The 22,859-nt window shown below is 37.3% G+C and overlaps 1 protein-coding gene across 8 annotated transcripts in view; it reads right to left on the bottom strand.

Annotated features, from left to right (window-relative positions):
- Positions 1–21,725, bottom strand: part of ctnnd1 (catenin (cadherin-associated protein), delta 1) — a 35,163-nt gene extending 13,438 nt beyond the window's left edge. For 3 of the 8 annotated variants that reach the window (XM_055157781.1, XM_055157783.1, XM_055157782.1), the window contains exons 1-11: positions 21,582–21,725; positions 11,450–11,595; positions 8,074–8,145; positions 7,849–7,971; positions 6,152–6,423; positions 5,759–5,849; positions 5,401–5,588; positions 4,350–4,602; positions 3,959–4,030; positions 2,469–2,619; positions 1,695–1,896 (exon numbers count right to left, since the gene is read on the bottom strand). In XM_055157781.1, the coding sequence (XP_055013756.1) occupies positions 1,695–1,896; positions 2,469–2,619; positions 3,959–4,030; positions 4,350–4,602; positions 5,401–5,588; positions 5,759–5,849; positions 6,152–6,423; positions 7,849–7,971; positions 8,074–8,145; positions 11,450–11,590 (1,565 nt within the window). In that variant the 5' untranslated portion in view covers positions 11,591–11,595; positions 21,582–21,725. The other 5 variants (XM_020941261.2, XM_020941264.2, XM_020941265.2 and 2 more) reach the window with 5 other exon arrangements.
- Positions 21,726–22,859: the final 1,134 nt, after the last annotated feature.

The raw sequence follows: 22,859 nt of genomic DNA, 5'->3' as shown, positions 1-22,859 counted from the left end.
AACTCTCTAATTCAAACACTATGTGAAAATGTTCTGAAGTAGGACAACTGTTAATTTGCAATACACTATTTCAAAAGTCCATAGGAGTAGAGGCATGCAAACATTTGTACTCGCTAAATGCTCTCATTTACATCACATTGGTAAATCACGCACACTAATTTTCAATTTATACTTGCAGATTATCACATGGATTGATAACAGAGGACCATAATGTCCACTGTAAATTACATTTATAGCATCCTATTAGGAATAAAATAAGATAATCCTGCAATTTAAACTTCAACAAACATGTTCTGGAATGTATTGGATTATTTTATTGGTTTAGTATTTAGTCCTCACTTTCATTAAAAGCCCCGGACTGAGAGGTTTTCTGTTTTTGAAAAAAATAAATTAAAAATTGATTTGCAATATAAATATTGTTTTCCCAAATTACAATATAGTATTGATTCAAGTCTTTCTTTGCAAAGATTTTGAGTCGTTCCCAGACACTGCGCAACAGTTGACCATGATGGGAATGCAGAGATAATGGAACCAGGGGAAGCACAAACTGTTTACACTATTCAAGTCAATGTCCCTCTGTCCTCTGTTTGCCCCTGAATCTGAACTGCTACTGTCCACTGCAGGACTCCTGATTTGGTTAAGCATTCCAGTTAAAGTAAACTGTATTTTTTGTGAAAGGAAGTATACATTTGATTATATTTGGTTAGGTTACTACAGTAATTGATAGATAGGAATATTGATTGATTAACCACCAAAATAGCTTAAAAAAGAGTGGCTAAGGTTGAGCAAGACACTTTTCCCACTTTGTCTTAGTATAAAAGTGGTATGTGTAGCTACATGGCCAGAAATCAGATAACCCAATAATTAGATCTGAAATTTGATTGGGAAAAAAAAGAAAATATATACTAATATATTTATATATGTAAACCAATAAACGGCCTACAGCACGGTGGTGGATAAGAGGAGTGAATTAATAATAGTAATGAATAATAACTACATAAAAAATAAGGAAAGACAGTTGACTCCTAAAAGGATGCTTTTAAACAGACTAAAATGTTTTCCGGTAAAGGCTATATGACTAATGTTTTTATGGGCTTCTAGATTCCATATGGTAAATCCTAAGAGATGTGCTACACATTTGCTCCATCCATCAGACTACTGATAGGACACGTAATAGTATCTTGTTATTGTTAATGCGTTTCCACTATTACTGTCTGCATCACAACATCCAACACTAATCAACATGTTTTTTCCATATTATTGCTACAACCATTCCATTATATGCCTTGTAGTTATTGGTTTTGTATGTAACTGGACTTGTTCGACATAACTCTTCTATATAAGGTTGAATATATGTTTTCAAGTTCAATTATGACAACATGTTAGAAGTAGGTGCCAACAATTTCTGAGAGTTATATTGAACCAGAAAATCTACTTTAATGTGTGTGAGACTGGATAATGCTACAAGAAATTACATTTTAAATAGTTTGCAGTTGGTAGTTTTATGCCTGCTTTTGTTTCATGTGGACATACCTAGTATTTATTTTACTGAATAAAAGGAAAATTTTGTTTATTTTTGATATAGTTCAAATAGAAATTACTTAACATTTACAAATGAAATTCTCAGTTTGTAGGATTATATTGTGACTTATATAAAATCACTAAAGCTGTCCTTTAACATAGAGGCTCCATACCTAAGGCAGCCGGCTGTGTTGGTCAGGGCCGTCTCCCACTCCAGATGCCGGGGTTTGCAGTTCTCCTCACCCCCTCCAGCTCCATTGCTTCCCCTCTCCCAGCCCGAGTGAGGCACCAACACCTCATCAGCCAAAGCGTGAAGCGCATGGTCCACAATCTCCATCTTCACTGAGTCGTGTGAGGACAGGTTCCACAGTGTCCCTGAAAGCAAGACGTTAAGCCTGTTAGAATGATGTGGTTCTTGCATAGTTCAAAAATAACCTTAAACAATAAGCATTTGAGTTGAGGGAAAACAAAATATAACTTTTTCCAAGCACCTGACACACTTATTTATTTGTCTTATGGTCAGTAAATATAATGGTGTATTTTGAAACAGTTTTTTCCTTTTAATAGTAATATCATATGTTATCATGTCATAATACATATCAACTCCTTTCACTCTTTCCACCTTCTTTTTGGGCACAATAATTTATCATTTCAAGTGTGTGTGTGTGTGTGTATGTATATATTATATATTTATATATATTTATATATGTGTGTGTGTGTGTGTGCATGTGTATATATGTACCATCTTTAACCACTAATTCCCTATTACAGCAAAAAAAAAAAACTAAAACATTTAAAAAAGAATGCAGTTCACTGCTTTACATGTCAAGAATAATTGATTAATTCTCTGAAATATATGGGTTTGTAAACAGATACTAGTGCATACTACTACTGTATACTGTGTGTATACTGTGAACTAACATAAAAAAAAGAGGACGTTTTTTAACCTGTGATGGAGTCAGTAAGTTCCTGGTCGCGGGTTTTTCGCAGCAGTCGGATCAGTGCAGGGACACCATCACAGTTTTTTATGGCGATCTTGTTGTCTGGGTCTTTGCCATAAGAAATGTTCTTTAGTGCTCCACAGGCTGCATAGTGAACCTGTTAGAGAAAAGACATAGATATATTAGTCCAGGCAATTAGCAATATCCATTTATTAACTTATTTAAAATTGTTGCTTGCATATTATAAATGAAAAAATATATAATACAAAACACTACAGCAGCCATATCTGCCACGGCACTAATAGAAAAATAACTGTCAATTTGCAAAAATTACATCTCTGAACACCACCATGTCAGTCACACAACACAGTCAAAACTGTAAAAATTTGGAATGTCTCTTTAAAATGCTTCAAAAACACTGTATTATTACTAACAACAGTCCTTCCCATACAAGAAGACCTTACCAAAAGCATGTACTTAAACGATACCACATTGTTGGTTTTTTTTTCCAAAGACAAAACACAAAACATAAAAATACAAATCATAATACACATAATAAAATATCAAAGTTAAAACTGCAGTAGTGGTTTGACCCATTTCTGAGGCCAAATAGTCATCAGGCCTCAAACTGCACTGACCATAGAGGGATGAAATGCCAAATTAAGTTGCTTCTCAGCTGCAGGAATGTATGGTGTGGTTTGGAGGGTAATGCCATACAAACATCAGCAAAATGGTGGCCACAGCTTAGGCGGAATGAGAGGGAGTCCAAGGAAAAGCAGACAGATCATTTTTAACATGAGAGCTGACCTTCAGGATTTGCCCGGGAAGACTGAGATATTTGCGTATTTCCATGCACTTTGGTATTAGAGGCATGTCTTAAGTTCACCCAAACCAGGGATGTCCAGACATTTTTTCCCGCAGAATCGCATATTGAAGTGCATTTGAAGCAGAGGGCCACAGCCCAGCAATATAGCGAGTTTTTCAGATGGGTTTATTTGACATAGCCACTGTAGTTTTAATAATTGAAACACAAATGTGAGGTCTGTATCACAATGCAAAGAGATGTTACTGAGGTTACAGTGGTAGAACTATATACATTGTAAAAAGTACTACCTACCATCATTTGGGTCAATTAAAAATTGGTTTGAGGGCTGCATTTGACCCTCAGGCCATAGCGTGGACATCCCTAATTTAAACTAAGGTTTAAATATAGTTCACAATTTAATCAGAAATTGAATCGCTGTGATTTAAATTAATGTGATTCTTGTATAAGTTTAGCAGTTCATATTTTAGCATGCTTTCAAAAGTGTTTTAAATGCGCACTGCGAAGCGATTCTTAACTTTAGAGAAACACAAAAAAATCTAATTGCAATATTGAGATATCATTACATATAAAGCAATAACATTCATGGAGATAAGAAGGTGAAAGAAACTATGAGAAAAGTGCACCTGTAATCTCATGAAAAACGGTAAATCCAAAAACATGGCACACTAACCTCTCTGTTTGGGTTGTCAAGCATCGAGACCAGTGCTGGGATGCCTTTGAGACGACGTACATCAGTTTTCACCTGAAATACACATGAGCAAATACCACTGAATCAAAGACCTTAACTTAGAAATCCCTACTGAATTCATCACAATGCTAGATGACTCCCAGATGACCAAATAATAGGAAAATATATTGTCTGATTTTGTTATTGTAGTACATCAGATAACCACAAACTAAAAATTTCTACATTCTAGGATTAGTTAATCAGTTTATGTGTCTTTTCTCCTACATTAATGCTCCTGAAATAGTTTAAAAAACATGCACTCTGAACATAATCCTACTTTTTAAATACATATTGCAAATCAAATTACCCCTAATATACAAGCCCTAATATTTACCTTATCATTCTTGTAGGTGAGATGCTGTAGGTAAGCGGCTGCATTGCTCCTGACCGGGTCTAGCCTGTAGTTGAGCATAGCGATGACCTCTGGTAGCTCCGGTTGACGCCAGCCGCCGGGCCCAGGGGGTTTCCTCAGGGTGCTGTCGAGAGAAGCCATACTGCCCCTCTCGCCTTGAGCCAAAGGAGCACCCCCCCAGTAGTACATGTCTGCAGGACCACTCATATCGCCGTCTAAAGTGCCCTCATAACTCCTGAGAATGCAGCATGAAGGTAGGTTGGTGAAAGCAAGAAACGAGATGGAATAACAATTCGAGGTGGGAGATATATTTTAAAAAATAGTTAACATCAAAATTGATGTTTTAGAAATTACAAATTACAATATTGAGTATATATACTAAAAATAATTACTAAAAATTACCTCATAAAGATGGTGTAAGGGTGTAAGTGATATGTCTGGGTAATGAACCTCTAAACCTCAACCAAAACATTTACAGGCACATAGGCACATATTAGCACATTGCCAATGCCCACCCTTTGTGTTATGTTATCCTAATTTGTTGAATAATGAATCTAGTAATGTCAACATATGCATTAGGAACAATATATATTTTAATAGCCTTGAAGCCTTGAAGTAAAATAGAAAGAAACACAACCTCCCACCAATTAAAGTTTGTCGACCTTCAACATCATCAGAATAATCTAGTAATAATCTAATTACTATACCAGAATTTTGTAATTTATTAATTACTGTACCTGGTAATTAGTTAATGCAATAACTTAAAAAAGTAACAGGTAACTATAACTTTTTAACTTTTTGAATGATCTTGCCAACACTGCTTATCTCATAGGAATAATAACTTGTAACTTTTACTTAATTTAATAAAATGTCATCAATATTTTTTTTGTAGTTTAATGTGGTTGTTTTCTGAAACCAATAATGGTAAGAGTCCTGCACAGAGCAAATATGATTACAACAGATCAGTTTGTTTTGTCATTGTAGTAAAAATGTCATCATTGTGTATCCGTAACACATAAGAGTGAGATCATACCCTGCTCGTCGAGGCGGGGCGTGGGGGAAGGGGTGGTGGTTGCGGGGCACTGTGCTGTAGTGCATAGGATGTCCCATGCCATAGTCGGGCTCATAAGACCCCATGCTGCGCTGGTCGTCCTCTAAACCGTAGGGCTCAGGGACAAACCGAGGGATGGACGATAGCTCCATTGCACTGCCACGTCCAACCTACACAAAAAAGTAAATGTAAATATACATGGGTTTGAGTGTGCCTTTAAAGCCACCTTTAAACTGGAAGCTGAAACCCCTGAATATGACGAGATCTGTTATGTAAATAAATAGCACCAAAGCAGATGCATGAAATGGAGAGGCACACCAAACAAGAGTGTTGAAAATACCTGTGGCTGGGCTGCATAGGGGTCCAGCTGGCCTCTGCTCTGGGCTCTGTAGTTTGGATCTAATGTCCTGTAACCATCTGGATGAACTGGCCTGAAACAAGAATGGAATTAAAGATGAAAAACAGCATTATGTGAATAAGTCTTGTGTACTGAAGTTCAAGTTTGTGCACTTAGTTTTAAAGTAACTAATCTGCTAAAAAAGTGAGAACTAATTTTCTTTTTGAGCACTCAAATGCAGTACAATACAGGATTGCAATCAATCAAAATACTTCTCTGGGTAAGCTAAATATAAGGGAACACACCATTACAACATGGTTAAAAGCTCATATAAAAGTACATTTTACATAATACTCCCTCTCTACATCTTGCAACCAAACACAGCTGAGTACACACCTGTAGCGATCATCAATGCGGGCCCCTCGGGTAAGGCTAGCATAGGTGTCAGACGGGGGTCCTCCTCTGTAGTCGTCGTAGCCCCCTGGTGGTCCGTAGTGGTAGTTGCGAGGTACAGTGTGAGTGGGGTAGTCAATCGGCCCTCCTGGTGGTGGCCTGTAAGGAGTGGTGTAGCCCATCCCTGTCACTGAGCCACCTCCGTCCAGAGACATGGTGTCCGACACAGAGGGGATGACTGTGCGCGTGGTAGTGGTCTTTATTACTTTCTTTACCTGGAACAAACAGGAACATTGTAATAGGTCAGAGCAGAGCAGAAGATGGGGGGAAGGGGGCAAAGGGGTCTGTTGTCCTGGGCCCAGAACTGGAGCTTCTTCATATTAATTTATACTAGAGGAGGGGTCTGTGTGAGAATTCTTGTCCCAGGCCCCCAAATTTCCATCGACAGGCCTGGGTCAGAGGATATACAGAAGAGTTAACTGTGAGGAATGATGGTCGTAAAACCTATAATCACGTCTAATCAGTTACTGATGCAAGTTCATTACCATAAGAAAACAACATGCAACATATTCTGGCAGTTAAGGTTTCAAAGTACTTTCTACTATTTTACCAAGAGTCTGTTACTGTTGAAAGTATGTTTACTTTCAATAAGATAAAATGGACATACTGTAATTTCTGGCATCATATTCATAACTAGGGATGGGCACTGAAATGAAATTTTCTTAATCGATCGTCGGAAGAATTAACGATCGATTATCGATTAATCATTAACGTTTTTATATTAAAATGATCATCATTATTATTACTATCTGCACTACTAATGTGCATAAATAAATTCAACTTTACGACATATAAACCGTAATGACTCTAGAGCCACATCAATCCGTTTGAAATTATAATGTGTTTAATTCAGTTTTGCGCAACTCTCACAGAAACGAAACTTAAAACCACATCGCTAATTTGCATAAACTCAGCGAAGATAAAACTACAGCTCTTGTGCGCTGATGCGGTCAACTTCTGTCAGATTAAAAGACATGACTCGGTGGAATACAGGTTAGTGTGACCATATTTGCGTTTGTCAAAATCAGGACACCATACGGGTGGAGGGAGGTGGGGACTCGTCATCGACATTGCGCGACTCTCACCTGGCAAAACTTTTTCCCACTGGGCACCGAAACATATGTTCCTGCTTTGTACACTGTCCATATGGACTCCCACTTGTCCCGAACGCAACGGAAAGCGTGGAATTTCTTGTACAAATCATCGTTAAATACGCATTTGTGCTTCGGTACGCTGCAGACTGACCGACTGTTTGTGTCTCGCTCCTTCGGAGTGCAGAGAGCTACATGTACGGACCCCTGTTTGGTCACGCTACGCACAGCAACCTGCATTCGGTTTGTCGATTAAAATTAACGTAATCGATGAAATTCTTAATGATCAATTATCGATTAATCGATTAATCATGCCCATCCCTATTCATAACCAAACCAAAACTGTCTCTGAATAAACTAATGCTGGCATCATTTACAGTTAGCGGAAAGAAATTATGAAATCATTCATTTGGGATAGTTGCAGAACTTATACTGTCATAATAATTCAAAGAGAGCAATTTAGAGTTATAATATTATATCTTACAGTGTAAAATGGCAAAACATAGTGGTTTGGTTGTATAATATTGGAAATACATTTTATTTGTTTACATTGGTTTCTGTGCGGCGCGTGGTCCCATCCTCTCCAGTCTCCACAGTGATGACGGGTGGCTCTGGGGGCTGCTCCTCCAAGCTAAAGGACTCTTGCACCAGCTGACCCGGCTCCATCATGAACTACACACAAACAGCCAAAGAACCAGAGGAACCATTAACTTCAACAAAGACCACTGAATTATTCAACAGATGAAACGGAGAGGGCTCTTAAGGCGTGCTTACGTGATGTGTCCCGTTGATGTAACCCTCGTTCAGAGTCAGCCGTTCTAGGCCTGCATCAGGAATGCGCCCGTTCTAAAGAGAGAGGAAACATTAACATGAGCAACATGAATGAGAGGGGCTTTGAAAGTCAAAACAGTCAGCTAAGGTTAACCAGTAATGCCAGTGATGACATCAATTCAGACCAAAGAAGCAGTTTCAGCTTATGTACATTCAGTGGGTAAAAAAAAATGTCTTATATTATTTATAATAAACTATAGGGTAGCAATGATTAATTGTAAAAATCACGAGTTGTTGACTAGAAAAATTACTGTAATCAGATTTTGAGAATTTGAATCATTATGTGAATATATATATATATACACTCTAAAAGACGTTTTACAACAAAGACATTGGAACTGATAAAGTGTAAAAAATTATAATTCATCACTAATACACATTTATAATATTTTTTTCTCCACCTAGAAGACTTCAGTCACCATGTGTCAACCTGTATATGGGTAAAATTGTACTGAAAAGTCGACTCCTGCAATAATGGACAGTTGCAGCCCTAATAATCGATACTAGTGGTCGTCACAGTATGCACTTAATGTCAGTATGTACTTAATACATTTTTTTTGTCTCCTTAGTTTTAGCACTTATTTAGCCTATTTAGCTGGAAAAGTAATATATTATAATATAATATATGAAAATATATTGATAAGTTGATAAAATAAAATAAAAGACACGTAGACCTAGACACCTAGAAACATTTGCCCAATAGACTGTTACTGCTTGTTGCTTCCTTATATTGTACAAATCTTATATCACTGCAAAGGCAAAACAATGGAGAAGTTGACCAAAGTGGAGCAAATCTTTGCAGAAAATGAATGACCTTGATGATGGAAAACACAGATGGGGTGAAATGGTGAGTAATGGACAAATAGCAGCCAACAATAAAACCACAAAGCTTCGTGGAAAAATGCCTTGCCCCCAAGAGGCATGGGCGTGGTGCATTTCTCATTCCAGCCACAGGGGACGCTCTCTGCACCTCAACACTACCTTTACAGGTAAATCCCAGCTGCTCAGGGGATAGAGGGGTGTGATTGCTCAACACAAATTCTTCTGGATTTGGAGAGGCCTTTTTTATGTGACAAAAATGCTTTTATCAAAATGAGGCGCTAAATGGACAAATCTAACTGGTTTTAAAATGTCTACCAATCACTGAGAAGACTATTCACACACAATTTACAGGTTTGGACAAAGAAATTCGAGACTTGCGTTCCCAGAAATACAGTTGGGGGCAGATGTGAGCGTGTGGGAACCTGTCAGTGAAGGCTGAGTTCTGGGTTGCTGCCTGGGAGAGTGGCAGAGGCACGCTGGAGCCTCTGGGCTATGTAAACATAGTTATGTAGATAACAGCTAAAACAGGCTAACAGGTCAGTTATGCTAACTTTCCACAACACACCACTACACCTGTGCTTTCCCCTTTCACTTTATCAGAGGTACAATTTCACTGAGTCACTCCCAGATATGGAGTGACAGGCAATGGTGGTCATTAAAATAGCTGAGATGGTTTGAGTCGCCTAAAGAGCGCATCCACTTTCTACACCAGTGTTGTCAGGTCACAACATTTTTATACTTAAGGGAAGCCTCAATACGCAATACCAGTTTTTACATATATATATATTTTTGGTGACAATGTAATGTAATCTTGTTACAATAGTTAACTTTTACTTTCGCTTTTGTATGGATTAGTATCTGGATTTTTTTTTTTTTTTCACAACCCGCTGTAGATGCGATCAAATATTTCACATGGAGGACAGAATCTTACTTTTCTCATTGGGTAACAAAAATCACACATGACTCATTAAATAAGAACATTGTTTTTGAAGATGAACTTTGTGTGATTCTTTTTTTTATTTCATGTGGATAGACCCATTAAATATAGAGATATTACCCTCCAAAAACAGATCAAAAGCTACCATATAATTCGGACACCTCATTTTTAAGTAATGGGTTCTGCAGAACCTTACGACATCATGTGACACAACCCGTTGACAAACATACCTGACATGGTTTGCAGTAGCCTGTTGTAAACTGCAATATTAGCGCAGTGTGTCAATAGCCAAGAGGACACCAGGAGCTTGTGGGTGTGAGTCTACCTTGTACAATTAAAGCATGAAGTCACTTGTCTGAATCTGAACCAATATTGCTCGATAAGCGGGCACTGAGGGCGTGGACTGAACCGGCAGGACACTTTATCAGAACATCAAAGCCGAAAGAACAAGTTAGACACGACAACAAGAGATCCAAAAAGCAAAGGTTTGTTGATTTCTGAGAATTATCTGTATGAAAGCAAAATTGCACATTCCAACGCATGCTCATTATTATACAGACTGTAAACTACAAGAGTCACAATAGGTTAAGTTTGAGGAAAAGTATACACAACCACACTGACACAAGCTACTGATATTACATATAGCTCCAACCACCTCAAAGGGGCTTTAACAGCCTGGGGTTTACATAAACTTTCTATAATGTGAATTTATTTGATTTTCTCTGACCTATTTATTTGGCATAATATTGTACACCCACTTTACACACTTAAACCCAGCCTTTTCTCAAAGTTTAGGCTTCCACAAATTGTTTTTTGAGATGTGTTTCAGTCGATTCACTTGAGTATTGACGTTAAGTAGAGAGACAAGAGTGTTTTCTATCTACCCCAATTGAACACTGTACAACCCTGTATTGAAGGTTTCAGTGGTTTAAGTTTTCAAAGTAAAATTTGTGGACAGAGAAGGAGCTGGAGTGTGTCTCCTTTGATAAGTGATACTTTGAGAAAGAAGGATCTAAAGTATTAGGTTTCATTTTCCTCCAAAACACTAAATCCACCACCTATCATGATAATTACTATATCGATTTATCATTCATTATCAATAGATGAAAAATGTATCAATATTACATTATACATTATACATTATTGATGCTCATGCTTTAACAATATGGTTCATTTAGAAAGAGGTTTACTGAGATTATCCAGTTTTAGGGTTAATGTACCATATTAAGTAGTAGGCGCAACTTTATGATTTATTATCATATTTTCTGTAGCAATATATTACACTTCAGAATAGCATTGTGAACATTATTGTGACAGCCTTACAACTAACATCTTAGTATTCAATAATTAATTAGCTTGACACACTAAACTAAACAGCCGTTAAAGCCCTGGAGATGGAGTTTTCTTCAGTGTTAGTGCTTCAGACGGAATGAGGATGAACCATAATGACGGTGGATCACATGAACTCAGACCAGAGGAATGTCTTCACAGATACAGATGATGCAGAGGATGAGTTCAGAGTCAGATGGGATGGGCGTGTCTTTTTTGGAGGGGGGTTACCTGCATGTTGGGGAGGGGGCGGGGCAGGGTGCCAGCACACGACCTGCGCTCCTCCTCCAGGGCTCGACTCAGCATCTCAAACTGCCTCTCCTGCTCCCGCACAGAGGCCAGCAGAGAGGCCGTACTCGCACACTGCTCCATTCACACTGAGAGGGGGAAAGGGGCAGACCGGCACCAGGGTTGAAAGGTAGAAAAAAAAAAAACAGGGAGAACAATATCACAAAATTAAAAGACCCAATTAAAGATGCACAATATGTGGAAATAAGCACCAAGGTTAGAAGTTAGAAAAACAACAGGGGAAACAATATCACAAAATATACCTAAGAAAAAATTAAAAGACATACATTTTAGGTGCACAATATCTGAAAACGAGCCATTATATCCTACAATTAGAGTGAATATTGTGAGAGGAAAAGAACAAAAATAACAGGGTGACAAAGTGACAATGTTCGCATCCAATTAGAGGTAGGCAGATAATAGAAAAATAGGTAATATAGTGGATGCTGATGAAGATATTTAAAATTTAACTCTCAAATATGTTTATAACAAAAATGCAACAAAAAGAGTTGACTAAAATAATAACATAAAACAACTTTCAAATCAAAGTATAATGTGATATTTCTGCACTTCTGAGTCATTTTAGTAATATCACATTTTTCTGATACTTACACATTTAAAGATATGTTTTAACAGATTTCTGCTGGATTGACATAATATTGCATGCCTAGCGGTAGTCAAATATTTTTGTTCATAACAACAAACATATTGTAATATATTGTGCAACTATACATCAAAAGAAGAAATATGGAGTCAGTACAGGAAACTCAAATATAAAACAGACAGATTAACACAGGGGAGGAGGAAGCAGAGATCGTGTTGAACAAGGCCAGACTTGAGGCAGGTCTTTTATCAAACACATTTTAATCCAGGCTCAGACACAAAGGGCTTTGTGTGTGTGATACATGCTTAGTTTATGCCCAATCACAAGGGGTGCTGTGAGCAAAAGCACACTCAAGTTAAAAAAGAAGCACACGCCGGAACGCACTAAACATTACAAATAAAACTAAACTAACACACAACAAAGTGTCATGGTGGTTTTCACCCGCAGCGCCAGTTTCACAGTATAAGAACAGACATCAATATAATGCCTCATATTAAAAACATACTGCTCAAATATTTTTTCCCCCTCAGTCATCCAGATAGATTCCATGGCAAAGAAGAAATTTGTCAACTGGACAAAGTTTTGCGTATTCGACCAAAAAAAACTTTTGTCCAGTTGACAAATTGAATCAATTCATTGAATCAATTCAGTTCTGAAGAAGTGGCTTGGATGAGCTAGGAAATGTATTCAACCAAAAAAACTTTTGTCCAGTTGACAAATAGAATTTCTCCTTTGCCATAGTGCTCATTACATTTTAAACCTTTTACTGTTTGCCACACTTTGTCCTTTTGGTCAATATAACCTTGGACTTGAATGATTTGAAATATTAGTCAATAATAGAGTTGGTTCATAAACTTCACCAGTGTTTCTGGGCTGATATGTAGGGTCCATTTAGCAAATCAAGAGAATGCAAAAAGGATCTTTTCAAACTTCCAAAATTGTTAACCAATAGTGTCTCTAGTTGAAAGCCTTTGCATTTGCAGTCAGGCACTTGAAACTTGTTGGCGTGCAGTAAATTTCCTCAAAAGTTTCAACTCTGCTGTCTGCGCCTATAGATTAAAAGTGCCACATGAATGCTCAAGATGCACTGGGATATGTTCAACTAGCGAGAAGCGCGTCCCCCATAGACAGCCAATACAATAAACGGTGAATGGCCCAATATATCTCGAACAGTTTCTTTTATAATTATAGCCAAAGTAATATGCATGATCATCCAAGACACATAGTGCACAGGTTTCATAACACAGAAATCGTCACGTCTGATCCTGTGCAAACAGTCAAGAAGAATCTAACCTCCTCTGGATATAATTTGGTTTCTTCACCTTCAGCTGCAGGTTAAAAATAGAGAAAAAGTGAGATTGATGACGGCAGTGTGAGGAGCTTGTTAGCACCAATTTCATTCCAGAGAGACAGTAAGGAGAAAAAGTTTATGATATCGAGCTTCTATTCCACAAATAAAATGGACCACAGTAGATGATAGTTTGTGCCACTACAAAGTCTGTATAAATATATTTCATTGCCAGAGGAAATACATGTACAAAGGTACACCAATACAAAATATGTGGAAAATGGAGGATGTAACCTGGGGAGTCTGTTAAAAAGCCCAAATCTGAATTTGAATTGGATCTAGATTTATTTTAAATGTAATTAATTGTATGGTGCCATCTAAGAGGCAGTCCAAAATCAAAATCAACAATGAGGATGTTCTGTCACTGAAGACTGAAGAATGAGCCTAATCAGCAGATGACATTTGTGCCACTCATCTCCATATGACGAAGACAAATAGCATTTTCTACATCAAAGTCTAGTGAGTCATGTCGATCTGACCAGAGTCCAGCAGCACCAACAAAGAACGCTGTATTAGACTGAACAACTGCTGCAGAAGAGGAAGACACAGGGGGAAAGCAGAGCAGACCAAAATACAGAGGTCTTATGGACATTAGGGATGGTACGATTTAAAATGTCATCACGGACTTCACAATTATTTATAATTACTATATCCGACATCATGACCAAACAGTGAAACCCTCCTTCTCATTAATACAATACGAATACTCTAGTATGTGACCAGCTTGATCTTTTCTTAAGGGTTGTTTGTCACAAACTATTTTCTTGTTATTAATAATAAAGTACCTGAATAATCATGATTATTGATTGATTATTCAGTTATTATTTATTGAAGTGTGAAAACTGCACCCCTGCTTTAGGAAATTGAAAAAAACAAGAACAAGAAGATTGTTAAAGTCCTCAACATGGGAATATAAACCCATGAAAATTATTAGGTGTATTGCACTTAATTTTAATTTAATTTCAGCTCTAGGTTCTTGCATGGCATTGGGGGTGGGTGATGTAAGCAAAAAATTATATTTTTTCTTATTATTATTATCATCAACATGACTGAATATATTTTACAACACATCCTCCTCCACATGGCACAGTACATTTAAATTTGTTAGATTTTTCAGCATGATCAAATTAATGACTCCTGTCTGAACACATTAGTTTCTGTCTTTTGTTTCTTTCCTTCAGTTGCACAGACTCTTTGACAGGAGCCTTATAAATCTCTCACGCAGCACCATTGTCACACATTCCAGGAGAACTCTGCATGTCACGTCCTGCCTCCTCTGTTCAGACAGTCCTCCTTTACTCTGTTTTTGATTGAAGGATGAGAGGAGCACAGAGCACTTTTACTTTTAAGCAGTCCAGTGTCGGCACAAGCTCAATCACAACTGTTGGTTTAAGATTATAGAAAGTGACGTCATTCCCAGATGGGGGCAGCAGTCAAGAGTCCTGTATCAATGATAAAAAAGGTAACAAAAATGGAAAATCCACAAATACTGGCCCTGAAAATTGCTACTACACACAATTCACATAATCACATGCTTGTCTAGGGATATATACTCCAAAATTGACTTACAACTATGCCTGCACTTCACTAAAGAAATGTGACTAAAATCAGTGACAATAGGCACCATAATAAAAATAGTGGTCAACTAAGACACCATCGCCCTATCCATGTTTTAACAACTTTAAACCAGGACAGTCCCCATCTCATTTTAACCAGCAGACCAGAATGTCAAGATGTCAATCTGAAATCCAGCAATTTCAAAAAGATAAATAACATAATTTGAGTCATTCTTGGTATAACTATAAGTTTACAAGATATTACATTATATTATAGAAATAACTTTTTAAATTATGTGAAAAGTGCAATGCAATGTTTCTTATTTTTGAAACATATAAGGAGGTTAGCAACTAGCACTCAAATGTCTAGAAAGCCTGAAAAGTCTGACCATTACATTCAGAGTAAGTCAAGCCACATCAGCTGACCACAAACCAATAAAAGGGCTCTTTACAACTAAAAGTCGTCATTTATACTTTATAATTGTCCATGACAAGTCAGAAAGCTACTACAGTAATGTTACTTGAAAATAAAGGTGTAAAAGGCTTGTATTACACATTACAGAGCAAGATTTAACAGAGTTCTGGCAACATAAACCTTAATTTATCTTTTTAAGTTAGTGTCCATGAAGAAGATGCTCTCTCAAAACTGTCAGTGTTCATTGATATTTTTGTGGTAAGAGTTTCAAACTGTTCTGCTCACTAAAAGCCAGCACAGTTATTCATTCACTGTAAGCAAGACAAACTTGCAATTGCAAAGGCAACGCTAAGTAGGATAGCTTACAATCTACAAGGCTAAACTACTTACAAACCGGAGCTAAGACTTAACACAGTTATCCCAACACTTGATCCTGTTGAATAGAGAGATGTCAATGCAATGGGAGGAGGCGAATAGCTCAAGTCATGTTTCATTAATTTCTAACTATACAACTAATACTACTAATAGTAATAGTAGAGCTGGTAATAAGTAATATGATCTCAGTTTTATTTTATTTAAAGGTGCAATGTTTAACTTTACTGGTGGAGGGTCGGCCACCTGCTTGTCTTCATGTGGATGTTAGTGTTTTGCCCATCTACTGAATTCTCCATGGAGTAGATCCAGTAGAATACAGGTCATTACAGGAGTACAGGAATACAGGAGTGGTGACACCTCTCACATCTCTACATCTCTAATTGAATAATTGAAACATGTTGAAGTTTAATGATGAAGTTGAAGTTGATGAAGATTAATGCCATAGTGTTGAACATTGCAAGAATAGCAATCTATTCATGAAGACAATCAAAGTTTTGAACCTAAGATCAGAAACGTTACGTAGTGCACCTTCCTTTAAAATGCAGTGAGTTTACTCTCTGAAAATATCAAATGGACTTCCGCCTCTGCTTTTTTTTATACCCTTTTAGTTGTAGTTGCTCAGACAGAGTTGAGGTGAAGCTGTGGTTTGGCTTGCTCTGCGCTGACTCAGGGCTGGTCACACATTTGGCCAAAGGGAGCTCTGTGTGTTAGCACTGGCCCAGGTCCAAAAGCCTCAGAGCCATCCTGATCCAGACTGGACCAGGACAGATCAGAGCTAATGCATGACAACTAGAGTGCCTCATACAGTAGCATCAATAGCTAACACTGTGGGTATGGAAGTTCATATAATTATTTGATGATTTAGTTTAAAGTTTCTGACTTTAAGCTTTGACTCAGATTTAACATGATTTTGGCTAATTTGGTTGACTTCTTTATAACCCTGGTTTTGTCCAATTCTTCAGATGTGGTTGCACTCTGGTTGGGATACACTTCCTGTGCCACAGAAAAATCTCTATTTAAAATACCAGAATAGATTTTCCAAGTTTTACACAAAATTACAATAAATTGTTCATTGTGATACATGGTAAGACTTTGACAGTCCCTGGTCTTGTGAATGGAGGGCCTGAGTGTGACATAAGTGTAGACATATAAAGCACATGTACAGTAGATACGCCCCTCTGAGTGCCCTGTGCTCTCCAGCTGTCTCCTCTCCACACTCACAGGAAGGAAATGTGCCACCGCTGTAAGCTGAAGGAGAGGCAAAAAATACTCCAGCTATGTGGGCACTGGACATACGCTATGTAATTTAGACTCCATGGCATTTCTGGGTCAAGCAGCAGTTGTACCACTGTCAACATTTTTACTAAAGTAAATGATTTTTTTTTTTTTTAAATCACATAACAAAGGCTGCAATTTTTAGGAATTTATTTTATTTATTTTTATTTATTTATGTATTTATGTATTTGTGTATTCATTTATTTATTTATTTATTTGAGACAGGGACAGCGCACAATTTTTGCATTTTACCTTAACAGGAGAGATGCATTGTACATCAGGTTGTAGCATCAGTGCTAATTTCCACCTGTAGTCCCTGGACAGATTCATTGATCGATTGTATTTAACTGACCTGGACTATCAACTGTTCTGGAGACCTATGTAGCAAGTTTTGGGTTGATGGGGGAAACCGGAGCGCCCGGAGGAAACCCATAATACAGCTCAGTCAATATCTGTTATGCATATTTGTATTGATTTAAAATGTTCTTTGTAACTGAATTGATTAAAAAATATACACACTTAGCTCATTTTCTTGCCATTTAAGTCGAGTTTTAGAGCTGACATCTTTAAGCTCCATCATGAATACCACATCAACAGATCCAGATTGACAGGCTGATTTCTGAAGTGACCCAGCAGATGTAATGTTGTAACTGCTTCATGTGATTGGTATACAGAAATAAGCAAAAGTCTTGATACAGACTGATATTCTAGAGGAATACAAATAATTATTTAAATAGTTGAGTTGAGTCATTGTACACCGCAATTTTTTAAATACTTTTTAACCAACAAAAGTGTATAATTTATAACTAAATTGTTTATTATTTTTGTCCATTTTGATTTTGACTTTTTAGTTTAATATTAGAATATATTTGCAATGTTAATAAAAGTAGTAACATTTTTAAAGCAACCATGACAAATTGCATCTCTCACTAACATTTTTAGAAAACCAGTTCCATCTTTGCCATCAGCATTTGTTGAATCATAAATTACTACGCAAGTGAAAGAAGTATACAAAACAGTACAGGTCTACACATGCATTTATGAAACCAGATTCCTCTCTTATTTCACAGGATGTTGCACCTCAGATATGTTTGTGTTAATGCTCAGAAAACACAACTCTTTTATACAACTTAATCTAATTTATTACAGTCATTCAATAAAGTAAACAAAATACCAGTGTTGTTAAGATGTCATTAAGAAAAATTACTGCAGAGTCTCACAATCAGAGTGTGACCCAGATTCAACAAGGAAGTTATAGTCAAAGCTATAAAAGCAGGTTACTGTTACCACGTTGATCATTTTAAAAAACAGATTTACAATATAGTAATACTTTCTATATGTTACCAAGTAATCTTACACTAGTTTTGATATAGCACAAAAAGTGTTTATTTGTGTAAGTGTCCTATTTGTCTAATGAGTATCTAGTTTCAGTCATATTTTTTTCATCTACATATCAAGCATAAGTAAAGACAGAGTAAGTCCCGATATAGTGCTATTTTGTGTGTTAATCATTAGAGGACAGTGTCATAATCTGGTCTTTTTGTTTTAGCACATGTCCCAAAGCGGTGCCTGCTCCGGGAGCGTGGATACGTGCCCATCATTCAAATGAAAACACAGGCAGCAGGTGTAACCAAAAGAGAGAGAGGAAGAGAGAGGGAAAAAGAGAGGGGCTACCCAACAGAGACAGAAATAGAGAGAGAAAAAGAATAAAAAGAGAGTGAGACAGAAAGAAAAAGACAAAAGGCAAAGAGATATAGCGAAAAGCGAAAAGAGAGTATGAGACTGTGAAAGAGAGGGAAAGAAGGGAGCGAGGGAGAGAGAGAGACACACAGAAAGGGAGAGAAAGAGATCAGAGTGAGCTGGAGACGGACAGAAAAAGGAGGAGGAGCGAATGAAAGAATAAAAAAGAAAAAACTCAACCTCAGTTTGTAAGTGGGACACACCCTTACTGTGCATTACAAGCCCGTCATTACGCAGCCTCACAAATGATAGCCCTGCTTAAAACAACTGACCGTGCAGCAAAACTCCACTCTCAACCAACAACAGTAAATCTAGGGGCAAATAAAGAAATAAAAAAATAAAAATAAAATAGACCCATTCCATCATTTTGGACATGTCTTTAACAAGGGAGTTTTCCTCAAAGAAGCAGCATGTCAAAACTTGCTTATCTCTCCTTGTGTACAGGCTGCTGCTACAGGTCAACAATGGGAAGACTTCAGGCTATTTGCCAAAAAATGTCAGGCATTTGTCCATACTGTAAGACTAATAAAACTTAAGTGAAATTAGTAATACAGCACCACATGTAGATTTTTATCACCATAAACATACTTGAAAGTATAACAGACCAGCTTTTCAAGTCATATAAGTTGATCATTAGAAATGTTAGTGGGAGTTTTGAATTCAAAACATTGCTATCTGCAACCTTGCATGAGTACATGATATGCCATTCCACATTCTTCTATTGGTTTCCAAGTATAAATATTAGATTATAGAGAGAAAGACAACCACAACAATAACCAAACATATCAAGTCAAGTATAATTGTTTTTAAGTTACAAGGCAATCCTGATGAACATAGAGAGCTATTTCAACCAAGCATTGAAAATGAAGCAAGGTTGAAAATGAAGCAAGTTCATGAAGTAAAGCTGAGGATGTAACTGTAGACATTTCTCAAACTATAAATTTAAAGTGGACTAAAAAGCTTTTCTAGTTGAGGGTCCCCCACCTGCTTGTCTCTTGGAGATGTTGCTTTGCAATGCAATGCAAAGGAATGCCTCACAATATATCATTAAATTTATGTATCCTGCATGTATTCCATTACTGGATTTTATCCTCAAAAAATATCTAATCAGGATGCCTTCTTACTGTGAACATATCTGACCTGTAACTTTGCCCTATGGCATCATTTGCTTGTCTATTAAAAGATAAATAAGTTTTACACTATACTGGGAATATTCCAATGAAATCTTTATGGGAAACACGCAGGTGACGGACCCTCCACCCGAAAAGTTAGAGCACCTTTAAAATACTCTCTTAATTATCACTAAAAAGCATTTTTAAACTAACATCCTATTAGAAAACAATAATACTATTTCTCAGTAACGCAGGCCTGGTTTAAACTGTAAACTGAGAAGCCGTCAGAATAAAAGGCGCAACAAACACGCCTGCACCTTACCACACCCCACAAGAGCAGCGGAAACAGCAGCGCTTACAGACTCATATAACAGGTTTTACTTTAGTAGCACCTCTCTCTCTCCCCCCTTTGACTACTTCTAATCTACTCACCCCCCTCTAGTCTCCACCGACGTGACCACATCAAATGACAGCTGCTAAAACAAGAGAGCTAGCCTAATAATACACCTACTACAATGAACGATTTAGACTTGAAGAAGTGAATCACAGGCCACAGTTACTCCAGTGTTTCGAAGAGAGAGAGGGCGTTCTTTCAGGTACAATGAATAATGGCTCAGTGATAACGGAGCTGGACTTTGCCTCCTGGCTGGTTGGCGGTAACCGAGAGGTGGTTACTTCCTTGATGCTCACCTACTCTCAAAATCTCCTCCTTTATAACGTTAAAATGGTGAAAATATTGACTTCATAATTGCTATAATGAATAAAATAAATCAGATACAAGTAAATAACTGTGGAACTAGGTATAATATTAATAGACAATTGTGATCTAAAAAGTATAATATTTAGTATAATGGGTTGTCGATATAGCAACTCCAGTGTCTTCATAATAATGCAAAGCCTATAAAATAGCAGTTATGACACAACATAGGGGACCACATTAAAACATTAACAAATGTATTCATAAATTTATAGCCAAAAAATACAGAGGGCTGTATTCATATTTGCCAGATGTATTATTTAAATATAATCTGGGCAATCTAAACAAATATGCCTACTAATCAATTATTTGTCAATGTTTAACCACAATACAATAATAAATTTCCATACTTAATTTACAAGCTATTTAAACAAGAAATCACAACTTTTTCTGCACTAAATATCACATGAAAGAGCACTGTACTTACCATAAGGTCAGTATTAAAATGTTTAACCTGTAAACTTCTATAACATACTCACACACTAGTTTGAACGACACCAATCATGTTAGCCACTGCCATGCTAGCATGCTAACTCTGCGTCTACCCACAACATGCAAGTTCGCCGCCATCAAACTACTTTTTCCTCAGCAAAGACATAATCCAGGTGTTTGTGCGTAGTTTTACCCACGAAACACGCATAGTTACCTATTCAGAAGACAGTTTAGACTGTTTTCTCAAAGTCCATAAGTGCTTTTGAGGTCGACGGTAGGCCTAGCACAGCCGAAAGAGCTGCTGCCACTGCTCCGATACAATACAAGAAACCTCGGAAAAGTGAGTTGAAATCCGGCGGAAAATTCTCCAAACGTGGCAAAACAACCAACCGAAAGGTAAAATAAATAAGCGTTGCACACAGCCGGACGGGGACTCACACTGAAAAAGAGAAAACACCCACCTTCGCGATTTCCTATCCTATCTTCCTTGCGTTGTTGTTCACTTGTCTCTGCTCTTCCTCTCCGCTGGGGGCAAGAGGAGGGGGCTACGGGCAAAAACAAAAATCACAATATTACATCAACATAATTTCGACTACAAAGTTTACTAGAGCTCTTTATAATTATTTTAAATTCCACAATTTTTTTCTGTTTGTTTGTTTGTACTGAGGAAACAATGATTTACTAATGTTTTGATGATATGGGTTTGGAAGTGGTGTGTTTTAAAATCCTCTGCTACCCCCGCGTGGTCAAAGTCTGAAATGAAAATGTCATTAAAAAAGAAGGGCGCATTACCTGTGTCAAAATGTGGAAGTGAAGTGGAGAAAGCAGTCTGAAAATAACTCGTAAATGTGCTAGTCTATTAAAATTAACATAATTTTTCCAGCAAAACTAACAGGTCTACCCAACCTGTAAGTAAAAAATATTCTATATGGAGAACACTGAAAAAGGCTACAGATTTTCAGAGCTACAACATTGCCCCTATGCTGCAGAAAAAAAGTGTGTTTTATTGAATTGCTATTGTTATAGGAAGAACTGGGTGATATGACCAAAAAAAAAAAAAAAAAAAAAAAAAAAAAAAAAAAGAATCCAATCTCAATTGTGATATGCCATAAACCCAATTGACCCAAAACAGTAATGACCTCTCAGAAGAATAATTGTATTATTTATTATTATGTTCCATGGTATGACATTAAACACATCTATCTAGCATTTATTCATTACGGGTGTTTCTGTTGCACAAAAATACATGAAATCTCTCTGTGAATAGGCTTGCCTTATTACAGATATGACCTGTAAAGTAAACAGTTGTCTCCCTTGAGATAGGTTTAATCTCTACTATGAAACATTCTAGACAAAGCAATAATATTGTCAGACAAGCAGGTGACAGATTCTTCACCAGAAAAGTTGCATAATGCACCTTTAATATTATAATAGCACCAGTCATTTCTGTTATTTAAGTAAGAATAGTGGTGGCTGTAAATGCACATGCATAGATGGTTAATGTCTCTAATCTTTAAGGGTCCCCTCCTTGAACCGTCACCTTATCGTGGTGGAGGGGTTTGAGTGCCCAAATGATCCCGGGAGCTATGTTGTCGGGGGCTTCATGCCCCTGGTAGGGTCACCCAAGGCAAACAGGTCCGGGGGGACGGGTCAGATGAAGAACGGTTCAGAAGCCCCACATGATGAGTTACACACAGAGGCCAGTTACGTCGCCCGGATTGGCGTCACTGGGGCCTCAC

Source organism: Boleophthalmus pectinirostris, unplaced genomic scaffold (genome assembly GCF_026225935.1).
Source record: "Boleophthalmus pectinirostris isolate CB_2022bp ecotype Guang Dong unplaced genomic scaffold, ASM2622593v1 HiC_scaffold_22, whole genome shotgun sequence".
NCBI lineage: Eukaryota > Metazoa > Chordata > Actinopteri > Gobiiformes > Gobiidae > Boleophthalmus > Boleophthalmus pectinirostris.
Note: the sequence above shows the minus strand (reverse complement) of the source record. Positions and strands in the feature narration are given on the sequence as shown.